Source organism: Malaya genurostris, chromosome 3 (genome assembly GCF_030247185.1).
Source record: "Malaya genurostris strain Urasoe2022 chromosome 3, Malgen_1.1, whole genome shotgun sequence".
NCBI lineage: Eukaryota > Metazoa > Arthropoda > Insecta > Diptera > Culicidae > Malaya > Malaya genurostris.
The window spans coordinates 63,107,249-63,118,085 of record NC_080572.1 but is presented as its reverse complement, the minus strand read 5'-3'; the positions used below and the strand labels follow the sequence as shown (position 1 = coordinate 63,118,085).

The window sequence follows — 10,837 nt, the reverse complement described above, 5'->3', positions numbered from 1 at the left end:
CAGCATGGTTTTCATCGACTTGTGACACGGTACATTGTCTTGATGAAACAAAACTTGTTTCTTCTTCAAATGAGGCCGTTTTTTTGAAATTTCGTCCTTCAAACGCTCTAATAAAGCTATATAATAGTCACTGTTGATGGTTTTTCCCTTTTCAAGGTAGTCGATGAAAATTATACCATGCGAATCCCAAAATACAGACACCATAACCTCACCGGCCGATTGTTGAGTCTTTCCGTGCTTTGGGTTCGGTTCATCGCGTACAGTCCACTCAGCTGACTGTCGATTGGACTCCGGAGTGAAGTGATGGAGCCATGTTTCGTCCATTGTTATATATCGACGAAAAAAAATCGGTTTTTTTTCGATATAACAGCTCCAAACACTGCTCAGAATCATCAATTCGTTATTGTTTTTGATCGATTGTGAGCTCACGCGGCACCCATTTTGCACAAAGCTTTCTCATATCCAAATATTCGTGAATAATATGTCCAACACGTTCCTTTGATATCTTTAGGGTGTCCGCTATCTCGATCATCGTCTTCGGTGCTCATATGACCAGTACGAAATTTTGCAAACCACTTACGAATAGTTGCTTCGCCCGGTGCAGAGTCTGGATGACACTCATCAAGCCATTTTTTGGTATCGGCGGCACTTTTTTTCATCAAAAAGTAGTGTTTCATCAACACACGAAATTCCTTTTTTTCAATTTTTTTCACAATAACAAAAGTAGCTTCACTCAAAATGCAATATCTCACAAACTAATAATCAGACAGCTGTCAAATTTATACACGTATCTTTTGAAGGTTAGTACTAACTGAAAATGGTATGGATTTAATTCTAGTGGCGCCCTCTCATAGAAACGATACGAACTTTTCAGCCGATCTGTTACTGATTGTCGTGAAAACTAACTGTCAAACAATTGATAAAATTTTCAGTAAGTGTCTTTTCATTAACCAAACGAAAAAAAATCTTGTAGAGTTCATCGAATTAATTGAGGTGCTAAAGTTTTTAAAACATTAGGACCACTAAAAGCTTTTTGTTTACTTATAGGCAGAAAATAATTAAGTATCACTTGCCCTCTTGCTGCCTACACAAATCGTTCGAGGGTAATTTCTTATAGACTCGACGGATTGTGCAGTATTTTGGAAGGTGCGCATAATTCCGGTCAACCGGAACATTTGACCCTTTTTTTCGTGAAATAAAATAATAGCCACAACATGTTGGAATTTTCTTTATTCGTTTTTGTGATTGTGTGTAGTTTTTTAAAATCCGAAAATAAAACCATTTGAAATCCGAAAATAAAACCATTTTGAATTTGAACCAAAGGAAAATAAACAAACAAAAATTACAGAACAGTCAGTTAGATCCATTTGGTATACAGTTTACGGTAGTTTTTTGACAGTTCAGCAATTACCGTATGATCGGTAATCAATTCAATTACCGAACTGATTACCGAACGTTCAGCTGTTGAGAATTCGGTAAAAAATTACTGAATTCTGAGAAATTTTCTAAGTGTGATAATTTTAACTATTTGTTCTGATGACAACTATTGTCAGAATGACCATGCCAGATAAGTCATAAATACAAATAATTTAGTCAAGTTGTAGTCTTGTTTATCTAGTATTTCATACAGTACAGATGGTGAATAACTTGATATCATGGTCGTTCCTCCAATAAAGCCTTATAGTTGAAATGACCATTAAAAACTGGTTGCAGTTACTATAATATTTTTCTCAGTCTAGTTATCATACGAACAACTTATGAATTCCAGAGTATACCTTATGATAAAAAAAGAACCGGAATTTTATCAAAAAAAGGTAAAACGCAAAATTTCAATTTTTAATAAATTTCTTTATTATCGCCTTCAAAGTACTCTCCTCTTGCGGCAATACATGCATGCCAACGCTTGATCCAATTTTCCATACAAGTTTTATAGGTCGCCGAAGGTACGGCCTTTAGTTCACGCAGCGAATTCTCTTTTATGGTCTCTATGGTCTCAAAACGCGTTCCCCGCAATGGCAATTTGAGTCTGGTGAAGAGAAAAAAGTCACACGGGGCCATATATGGAGAGAACGGTGCTTGGTTGATGATATTGGTTGAGTTTTTGGCCAAAAACTGCGACACAACCAACGCTGTGTGAGCCGGCGCATTATCGTGGTGTAAAATCCATGAGTTTTCCTTCCATAAGTCTGGCCTTTTTTGCGAATGGCCTCACACAAACGACGCATAACGGCCAAATAATATTCCTTATTAACCGTTTGACCGTCCAGAAGGAATTCATATTGCACCACACCACAAATATCGAAAAAAAAACAGATGTTGTTGGGCGGCCAGGGATCTCATCATGATCCAAGCTTGTACGACCACCTTTGAAGCGTTTATGCCACTCGTATGCCTGTGTTTCTCCTAGACACGATTCACCAGAGGCCTTTTATAACATTTTCAACGTTTCGGAACACTTAAATCCATTTGCAACACAAAATTTGATGCACGCACGTTGATCTAAATTTTTATCCATTATAAAAAACGCCCCACGAAAATTTTTCAACTTCTTTGTATAAACGCCAAACAAAAACTATTACGTTAAAATTTGACAGAATGTGTATAAAAATGATGCCAACGTTGAGAGAATAAAAGTTTACCGATTGGACAAGCGCGGCAATTTTAGAAAAAAAATTCCGGTTCTTTTTTGATCATAAGGTATTAGAGTTATTTTTGTCATAGAAATTTTGCACAATGGTTCTAAAAATTTCGAATGACTTTCATAAGGCTTTCCATTGGAATTAAAATTTTCGTGACTTCATTAGGCGGTCTTATGATTCGCATACGATATTCTTGTGCCTAGAAACCATACGATATCATTACCAAATTCCATATATTGTTTGCCTGAGTGTAGAAAAATTTCGAGAAAAACATCGCGCGAAGCATTCAGAAAGTTGTTTCCATAAATTACTTGCACGCACTCTCCAAATTTATATGACTATCCATTTAAGTTTCAAGCGACATCGACCCTAGCAAACTATATGAAGGCACAATATAAACAGAAATTTCATCCAAAATGTAAAAAACACCTTCGTTTCGGTTTTTGGCGAATTTTTATTGCTAACATATTGATGTATACATTCAAGCTGTAATAAACAACTTCGTTTGGTTCCATTTCAGTGATAAAATAATAATCAACTGTTTGAATGTGGCTTGCTTTGAATTCCAATATACCTATTTACTAGAAGCTTTAATATATCCGCCAATCATGAATCCTTGCTTCGGATTGCGTGTTTTTTATGGAATCTACCTCGAACTAGTGGCAAAATATATCAACTGGTGACCATTTATATCATGAACCACTAAATTTTTGTGAATGCTTAATTTAAAGTAACCGCTGCATTAGTATCGTTAGCCCATTTGATATTTTGTCCAGCGTTTAATTAGTTTTGAAGGTAAAGTATACCTCACGAAGCTAACGTTGCAATTCGTATTCACGTGTTAGTGTTCCTCAAGGGTCCCCTTCGTATCCAAATTACTCAGAATTCCACCATTCGAAGATATTTAAAAAATCGATTTGACTTTATAATGACATAAGATTTTCGAAAGACTGCATCTAATCGGAAAATTCAGATTCTCGGATTTATCAGGCAACGATTTTCTATTAAATAATACTATTATATTATCCCACCGTATGATATATTATGCGATTAAATGTTAAAAACAATGTTTCATTGTTTCACACACATTTTTGGGATTTCGTAACATAAATAACAAATTCCATTCGCTGGTAATGGTTTTCCAAAAGTTGGAAGCATTACCAATGATTTTGAAACTAAGAATCTCAGTTTCGAAACGATTCTAAGAAATATGTTGCTTACTTTTCCTCGGCTATTTGTGTGAACTATACAAGGTTAAAAGAACAAGTAGAACGTTGAAAGTTAAGAAGATATTCAATATGCAAAGAAAATAACAGTATAAACTATCAGCTACCATTATAGGAAAGCTGAAAAGTCTCTGTAAGCATGTATTGAAAGATAGTCAGTTTTGCGTATAATATATCATATGCTAGAGCATAATGGGTTAATAGATTATGTCACATGCATCCCCCTTTTGTCAGAATGCGGTGATTTTACATTCAGTCATACAAGGTGAACAAAACATTTATATATCTGTACGCACAAGCTTCGATAGAACTCGTCCGAGAGAGTCATACTCGCAGAAATGGTAGTTCGTTTAAGATTCAGTTCGAAAATCAGATGTAATCTTCATCATCTATCAACCTCTGGTTTGAAGGAATATATCAGACAAAAAACGGTCAATTTCAACATAAATTTGAATTTTAGATGAAATAATTATTTCCTTTTTCTTCTATGACTGGAGTCGCAGCCAAAGCTCGATACAGCTTCTCGCGTTCACTCTGTCTGCAGTCTAACTTTCTATGAAAACTGAATCATCTGAAATTCTTTCTAAATGTGAATGTGGGTTTCGTATTTTCTATAATATAAACGGGTAAGTTTAACATCAAAGTACTACTTTCAATATTATTCCCCCTCAGGTTTAAACGTTTTTTGGTATTTTATCACATTGTTCTAAAGTTCTAGAAATTTAACCTGCCAAATTGCGACGCACCGGAGAAACTAAGTTTGTTAAAATAAGAAACTACCATTTAAAACCTAACTTTTTAAGTAGTATAATTAGTATAGTCATATGGATTCTTCGTACATATTTATAGTTTTGTTGTAATTAATGTTGATGATAGAGGATAGCAGAAAAGATTGAGGAGGCAGTTAACTGCAAGTATAAATATTAATATTCCACGTTTAGATATGTTGTGGTGCGATTGCTTAAGAGACATTATTTAACAAGAAGAATCATTTGAACATCGAAAGTACCAAAACATTTTCTCTCATTAAAAAAACGAACCTCAATCTTTTTCCCAACGCCTACAGAAACATGAGGTTCTTGAAATAACAATAAAATTATGAATTTTTATTCAATTTTATTTATAGTGCCCATGAATTGCCCATCTCTAATTGTAGGGGTGCGAAGTGCTGCTATTTTGGTGCGCACGAGTTTGACATCTCTCTCCACTACTTCTATGTACGAGATTCGATGCGGACTTGCCTGAGGGCGCCATATTCAAAACAAACGATGTTGGCAATGATTTGTTCGGGAAATGTGAGAGCTGGATATCTTGTTATTAAGATATCTTTGGCAAAAGTAAACAAGGAGAAATTGTCATTACTCACTGGCTTATAAGGCATTTTGAAAAATCAATCTAGGAATCAGGGTTTTCATAAGAAATCGTCTTGCAGCTCTGGTTTATATGGTTATAGTGTTTTTCTTGACTGTTCGGTTCGGGAACAGTATATGTAAACCAGGGATGTCAGGTTCACAGATTAATCTGTGTTTCACAGATTTTGAATTTTCTGCACAGATTTTGGAAATCGAGCACAATTTAGCACAAAAAGTACAGAGCGGTTGAGGAAAAAGGTACAGACCTTTTTTTTTTTGCTCACCAAATTGATTTTGAACTGCTATTGTGGTACGGAAAACGGTCACAGATTTTCACAGACAGGATTTGGGTTTGATCACAGATTTTTGAAAAAATGACCTGGCATCCCTGATGTAAACCTACACACCCTCATTGAACATAACTCAAAATTGAGTGACACATCACTCAAATTAATAAAAAGTGCATGTACTCTAAACTTGAGTTACCACCTATCTACTCAATTTTGGCTTAAGGGACGAAATTGTCAAAACTTGAGTAATTTTTACTCAAAATAAGAAAAAAAAATATTTTGTTCAAAATTTGAGTAAGTTCAACTCAAAATTTGAGTTCTTTGCTCTCAAAATGAAGAAATTTTTCTTCGTTAATTTTCATATACAAAGTTATTCTTCTTTCTTTTGAATGCGCAAAATAGTGATTCAAACCCGTTTCCTTTTGAACGGGTTGGAGTCAAAATTGAATTATTTTGATATCCTTATGTTGCGCTTTTCACTAAGCATAATTGAAACCACAAAACATCCATGATTGACGTTGATTCATGTTTTCAAAACCGGCAATGGAAAACGACGTATTCTTGCATTCTTTATTTCGATAAGAGTATTCCGAGAATGAAAACGCACTGAACTGCAAGAAGTATTTTTTTCACTCAAATGTTTAAAACCTCAACCGACGACACGACCTGCCACTCGTTTATCAAAACTGTATCGTAAATTTAACTACCCCTCAGTAACTGGAAATGTCAAATCGAAAACGCTAGTGAATTTTTTTAAACTGGCAGCACAAGTTGATATATTTATTGATTTTAAATAACAGTCACCATAACCTTGGTTACTGCATATCGAAGGCAAGATGAATGTAAACAAAATAAATTTCAGATCGGTTATTATATTACGGAACATTTTAATGGATTTACCTCACTCGAGCGGAATGTAAAAATTGAGGAGTATGAGTTATGTCTTTTATAAAGCCAAGTTCAAAATTCAGGTCTTGACTTGAAACCGTTGTGTGAGAAGGAAGACATGGAAATGACCGACAACAAGCTGAGCGAGGCTAATACCTGCTCGGCGGTACCTGCATAACGTACGGTAAAATGATTTCTTTGTGGAATTCCACTAGTAATCCTCGAATAGTGGCCAACAAGGTGAAATACTGTTTCTACTGCTGCGCAATCAACCGACACAAAACAATTTTGACACCGGCATATTACACCGAATCCTACTCCGCAGAAAAGCTAGCAGTTGAAGTGTACGGATGAATCGCTGGAAGCATATCATTGTCCTCGTTCGTTGGTTTCATCCATAGTTTCGATTAAATTCCGAAAATCGAGTTCATTTAAATGCATTTCTGCTTAATTTGGACAAAGTTTAACACTAATAGAACTATTCCACCGCTTTCAAAACATGTTTATTTGTTTTGGGATTCCTTGGTAACTAGTCCATAGCAACTTAAACAGTGTTGCTCGAGAAGTTTATTTTTATCATTTACAAGGGGTCGCTAGATTTGTGGTAACTGGCGGTGAATCGTTAGCGAACAGTTTTAATGCTGATTTTTCTTCGGAGTGCCTGTTCGTGTCGTCGCCTCAACGCTTACTCTAATGTATGAATAAATGCGAGAGAACGCATGGCAACGAGTTTATTTTACTCAAATCCATACTCAAATTTTGACATATTGATTCAGTTTATGAATTTGAGTAATCGCAACTCAAACCATGAGTTATGTTCAAAGAGCGTGCACGCTGCCAAAAAATAACCCAACGGTTGACTTAAATTCACCTAACATGAAGTAATCAAGCATGTTTTTAATTGTTGGGTGAAAAGTACTGTATCGGCTGAGTAGTTTTCACTCAACAGTGTAGTTTACAATAAGTTGCTGTTGGGTGAAAAAATTTTGTGTGTTGCATTGCAGAAACTATCGGTCAGATTTGAAGTGAGTGAAATTATTTTGTAAAATTGCCGGTTTTGGGAGAATAATTCAATGATTGTCATCAATCGCAGTGTGAGTAGCTTTGTATAATTTCTTTTTAAAATAATAATTACACCGCAATATCATTTCAGGCGATGGAAGATATTGAGATGCGTTCGATCGCTCAACGGCGCAGTTCCAGCATCTGAATAGAACAGCCTTGGTAGTTCAATGATATAGTTACATCGTTGAAATATGTAAAAAGATTAATATTAAATAAATAAAGTAATCATAGTTGACTTTATTGTTTGCGTTTTATTTTTCAAATCATCGAACGAAAACTGAAATCAAATTACCCAAGTTGATTTTTATATCGCTTGCGTAGTTTCTACCTAATCAGTACTATTGATGCTCTTACTCAAAAATAAGTAAAATTCATTTTACCCAAAATTGGCTTCCTGCACATAACCCCTCTATTCAGTGAAAAGTACTTAGAATTAGGTAATTTTTTGGCAGCGTGTAGAACATGTAAACCTTAAACAAGACCTGACATCTGGGGGGGCTGTTTTTGTTCCAAGATGGACCAGTTTCTGATTGGCTGATTTTGATGTTGCCACCTGCACATTGTGAAAAGTAAAAACTTTTGCAGGGTACGCGAGCAATGATGCCAAGTATAAAGAAAATCAGAAAACAAATTTATCAAAATGTATAATTTTAGCTCACCAATGAAAATGAAAATTTTCGGAGAATGTTTCACTTTTTTTCAATCTCATTGGTAATAAATGTTTATAGTGGCAGGACTGAGTAATTAAAATAGGCATCAAGCCATTTTTCTATTTAGTGAATTAAAGTGTAACCAAAAAAGATTTGTTAAATTAGTGTGAACTCGAAAGTGTGTTTAGTTTCACGAGAAAAACTGTTGTGTTCCACACTGTGGTCGCATTAGGCATTTCTATCCAAACCTGACTTTTTCCGGTAATACGTCAACAATGGATTCGATTTTTCGTTCAACATGAGATATTTCGTGTTTTGTCATTAAAGCACGATTAATTGTTTTTAAGCGTTAATATATAATAAAGAAATGCATTCACCAAAACATGTTTTATGTTTGTTTCAAATCAAAAACCCAAAGTCTAAAAATTTAAATGTAATATATTTTTCCTAGAGTGACTATAATCAGAGTGGCGACAGCTGTTCGTTTGGAATGACAGCTACCAGTTCCAAACGAGCAAACGACCTGTCAATTCAATGTAAAGCTAATGGAATGTTTTTAATTGTTGCCAGCATTACGGATGAGATGTCGTCACTCTGGTTATAGGCACTCTAATTTTTCCCACATAGTTAAAAAAAAATCGGTAAATATGGCTACACTGTAGTCGATACGTTGGTATTTATTCCACAAGGCGAAAATGACGAGAAGGATGATTCGGAAGGAAGAATAATAAGCCAGTTGTCAGGTCTTGTCTTAGATGTAAACAAGCGTTGGAGCAAAATAATTAAATTGTTCAAATGTTTAAACAATTTTGACATCTTTTTTGATAATGGGTAGTAGTGATTCCAATAGCGATAGTGACGAGAGACATCGTCATAAAAAACTCAAGAAAAAACTTAAAAAGCATAAAAAGGATAAGAAACACAAGAAAAAGAAATCGCATAAACAGCGCAAACGTCATAGCAGCACTAATAGTAGCAATGAAAGTAACTCGGAACAAGACCAGTGGGTTGAAAAAGTTCTACCCACCCACTCTACAGAACCTAAAATCGAACGCGAAGATTGGATGAATTCAATGCTGATTCCAACATATAGTAAAGAAGTAAGTGAGTTTTTTAGTGTAATAATGATTAATCATTATAACAATCATACCATCACAATATAGGTAAAACGGGAAGAGAAAAAACCCGCGGAAAAATATGACCCTAAAACTAGCGTACGGGAACTAAACCCGCACTGGAAAAATGGAGGAAGCGGATTGCCTAGGTTCAGGAAACCGATGGAAGATGATGATGTCTGTCGCTTGACGTCGGTTGAACAAAAAGATATCAGGAAAGAAAATTATGGAAGCGGTGGTTGGAGAAAGTTTAAAAAAGAGCCAACACTAATGCATACAGAAGAACAATTTAAAGAGTCTGACAAGCAAACTACAAAATCTTCGGAAGATCATGGAATTTTTTTGAGTGATCAACAATTGAACGCTTTAGGTGCTAAAATTATTAAAGCTGAAATTATGGGAAATTCGCAATTGGCAAACAAACTGAAAAAGGAACTCGAAGAAGCAAAGCTTAATAGAAAACAAATTTCAGAAAATATAAAAACACCTAGCGCAACTGATAGACGAGAAAAAACTCCCGAAGAAGATCTCCGTTTCACGGTCGATAAATCCATCGACGATCGTTCCTATCACAGTAGGAAACGTAAGATAAATGAACGAAATCTCCCTCCGGGTGATCTAACTGACAAATTTCGCTCAGAGCGTCAAGAAAACGCGAATATGGATGCACAATTCTTCAAGGTATCTGCGAAACTGGACCGGGAAGGAAGTAATTTGGAAAACATTTTTGATCATGGTCAAGCTAGTTCTTCCGCATCAGGACGGTTAGGCGAAGAGCAGATAGTACGCGACATGAATAAACTTTCAAGAGCCCAAGCAGATTGTGAACGCTGCATCAATTCATCAAAATTTCTACACGAAAACGTTATTTGGATGGGTAAAAATGTCTATCTTGCCGTTCCTCATTGGAAGGCACTTCAACCAAAGCACTGCTTAGTTGTTCCTGTTTCACATTATCCCGCTCTCACTCTTATGGATGAAGACGTATACCAGGAACTTGTGGACATTTGCAAAACACTGCAACGTATGTTCACTTCACACAAACAAGAAGTCATATTTTTCGAGACGGTTCGTTACATAAACAGAAATCCCCATGCATACGTGCAATGTGTTCCTGCTAGCAACTATGAAATGGCACCTTTCTACTTTAAAAAGGCTATTCTCGAATCAGAAACGGATTGGGCAATGAATAAGAAGCTTCATAGTATTCAAGGTCTTGAGATCCGACGAACTATTCCCAAAGGGTTGCCTTATTTTTGGGTTAATTTTAACTTAGGCAATGGATTTGCTCATGTTATTGAGGATCAAGAAAGTTTTCCGATTACCTTTGCAACAGTAAGTAAGCACCATGTTTAAATACAAAACTTAATAGTAATGCTTTATAATTTTTAGGAAACTATTGCCGGTATTTTGGGATTGGACACTCGTGCTTGGCGTAAACCAGGTCGAGAAAATCACCCAAAGCAGAAAGTGTCAGAATTGAAAAGTTGGTGGAAAGAGTTTGATAATTTAACAACTGTATAAAGAATGGAGTATTGGGTTTCTATGTCCTAAAAAACAGCATTGTAATAAAATGGTTGTATCAAAATAAATGTATCAACATATCTGCCAA

The 10,837-nt window shown here is 35.5% G+C and overlaps 1 protein-coding gene across 1 annotated transcript; it reads left to right on the top strand.

Annotated features, from left to right (window-relative positions):
• Positions 1-8,776: 8,776 nt before the first annotated feature.
• On the top strand, positions 8,777-10,837 carry LOC131437530 (CWF19-like protein 2 homolog). The gene is made up of 3 exons (XM_058606938.1): positions 8,777-9,210; positions 9,274-10,560; positions 10,618-10,837. Exons 1-3 carry the CDS (start codon positions 8,938-8,940, stop codon positions 10,747-10,749), a joined length of 1,692 nt encoding a protein of 563 aa, XP_058462921.1. The 5' UTR covers positions 8,777-8,937; the 3' UTR covers positions 10,750-10,837.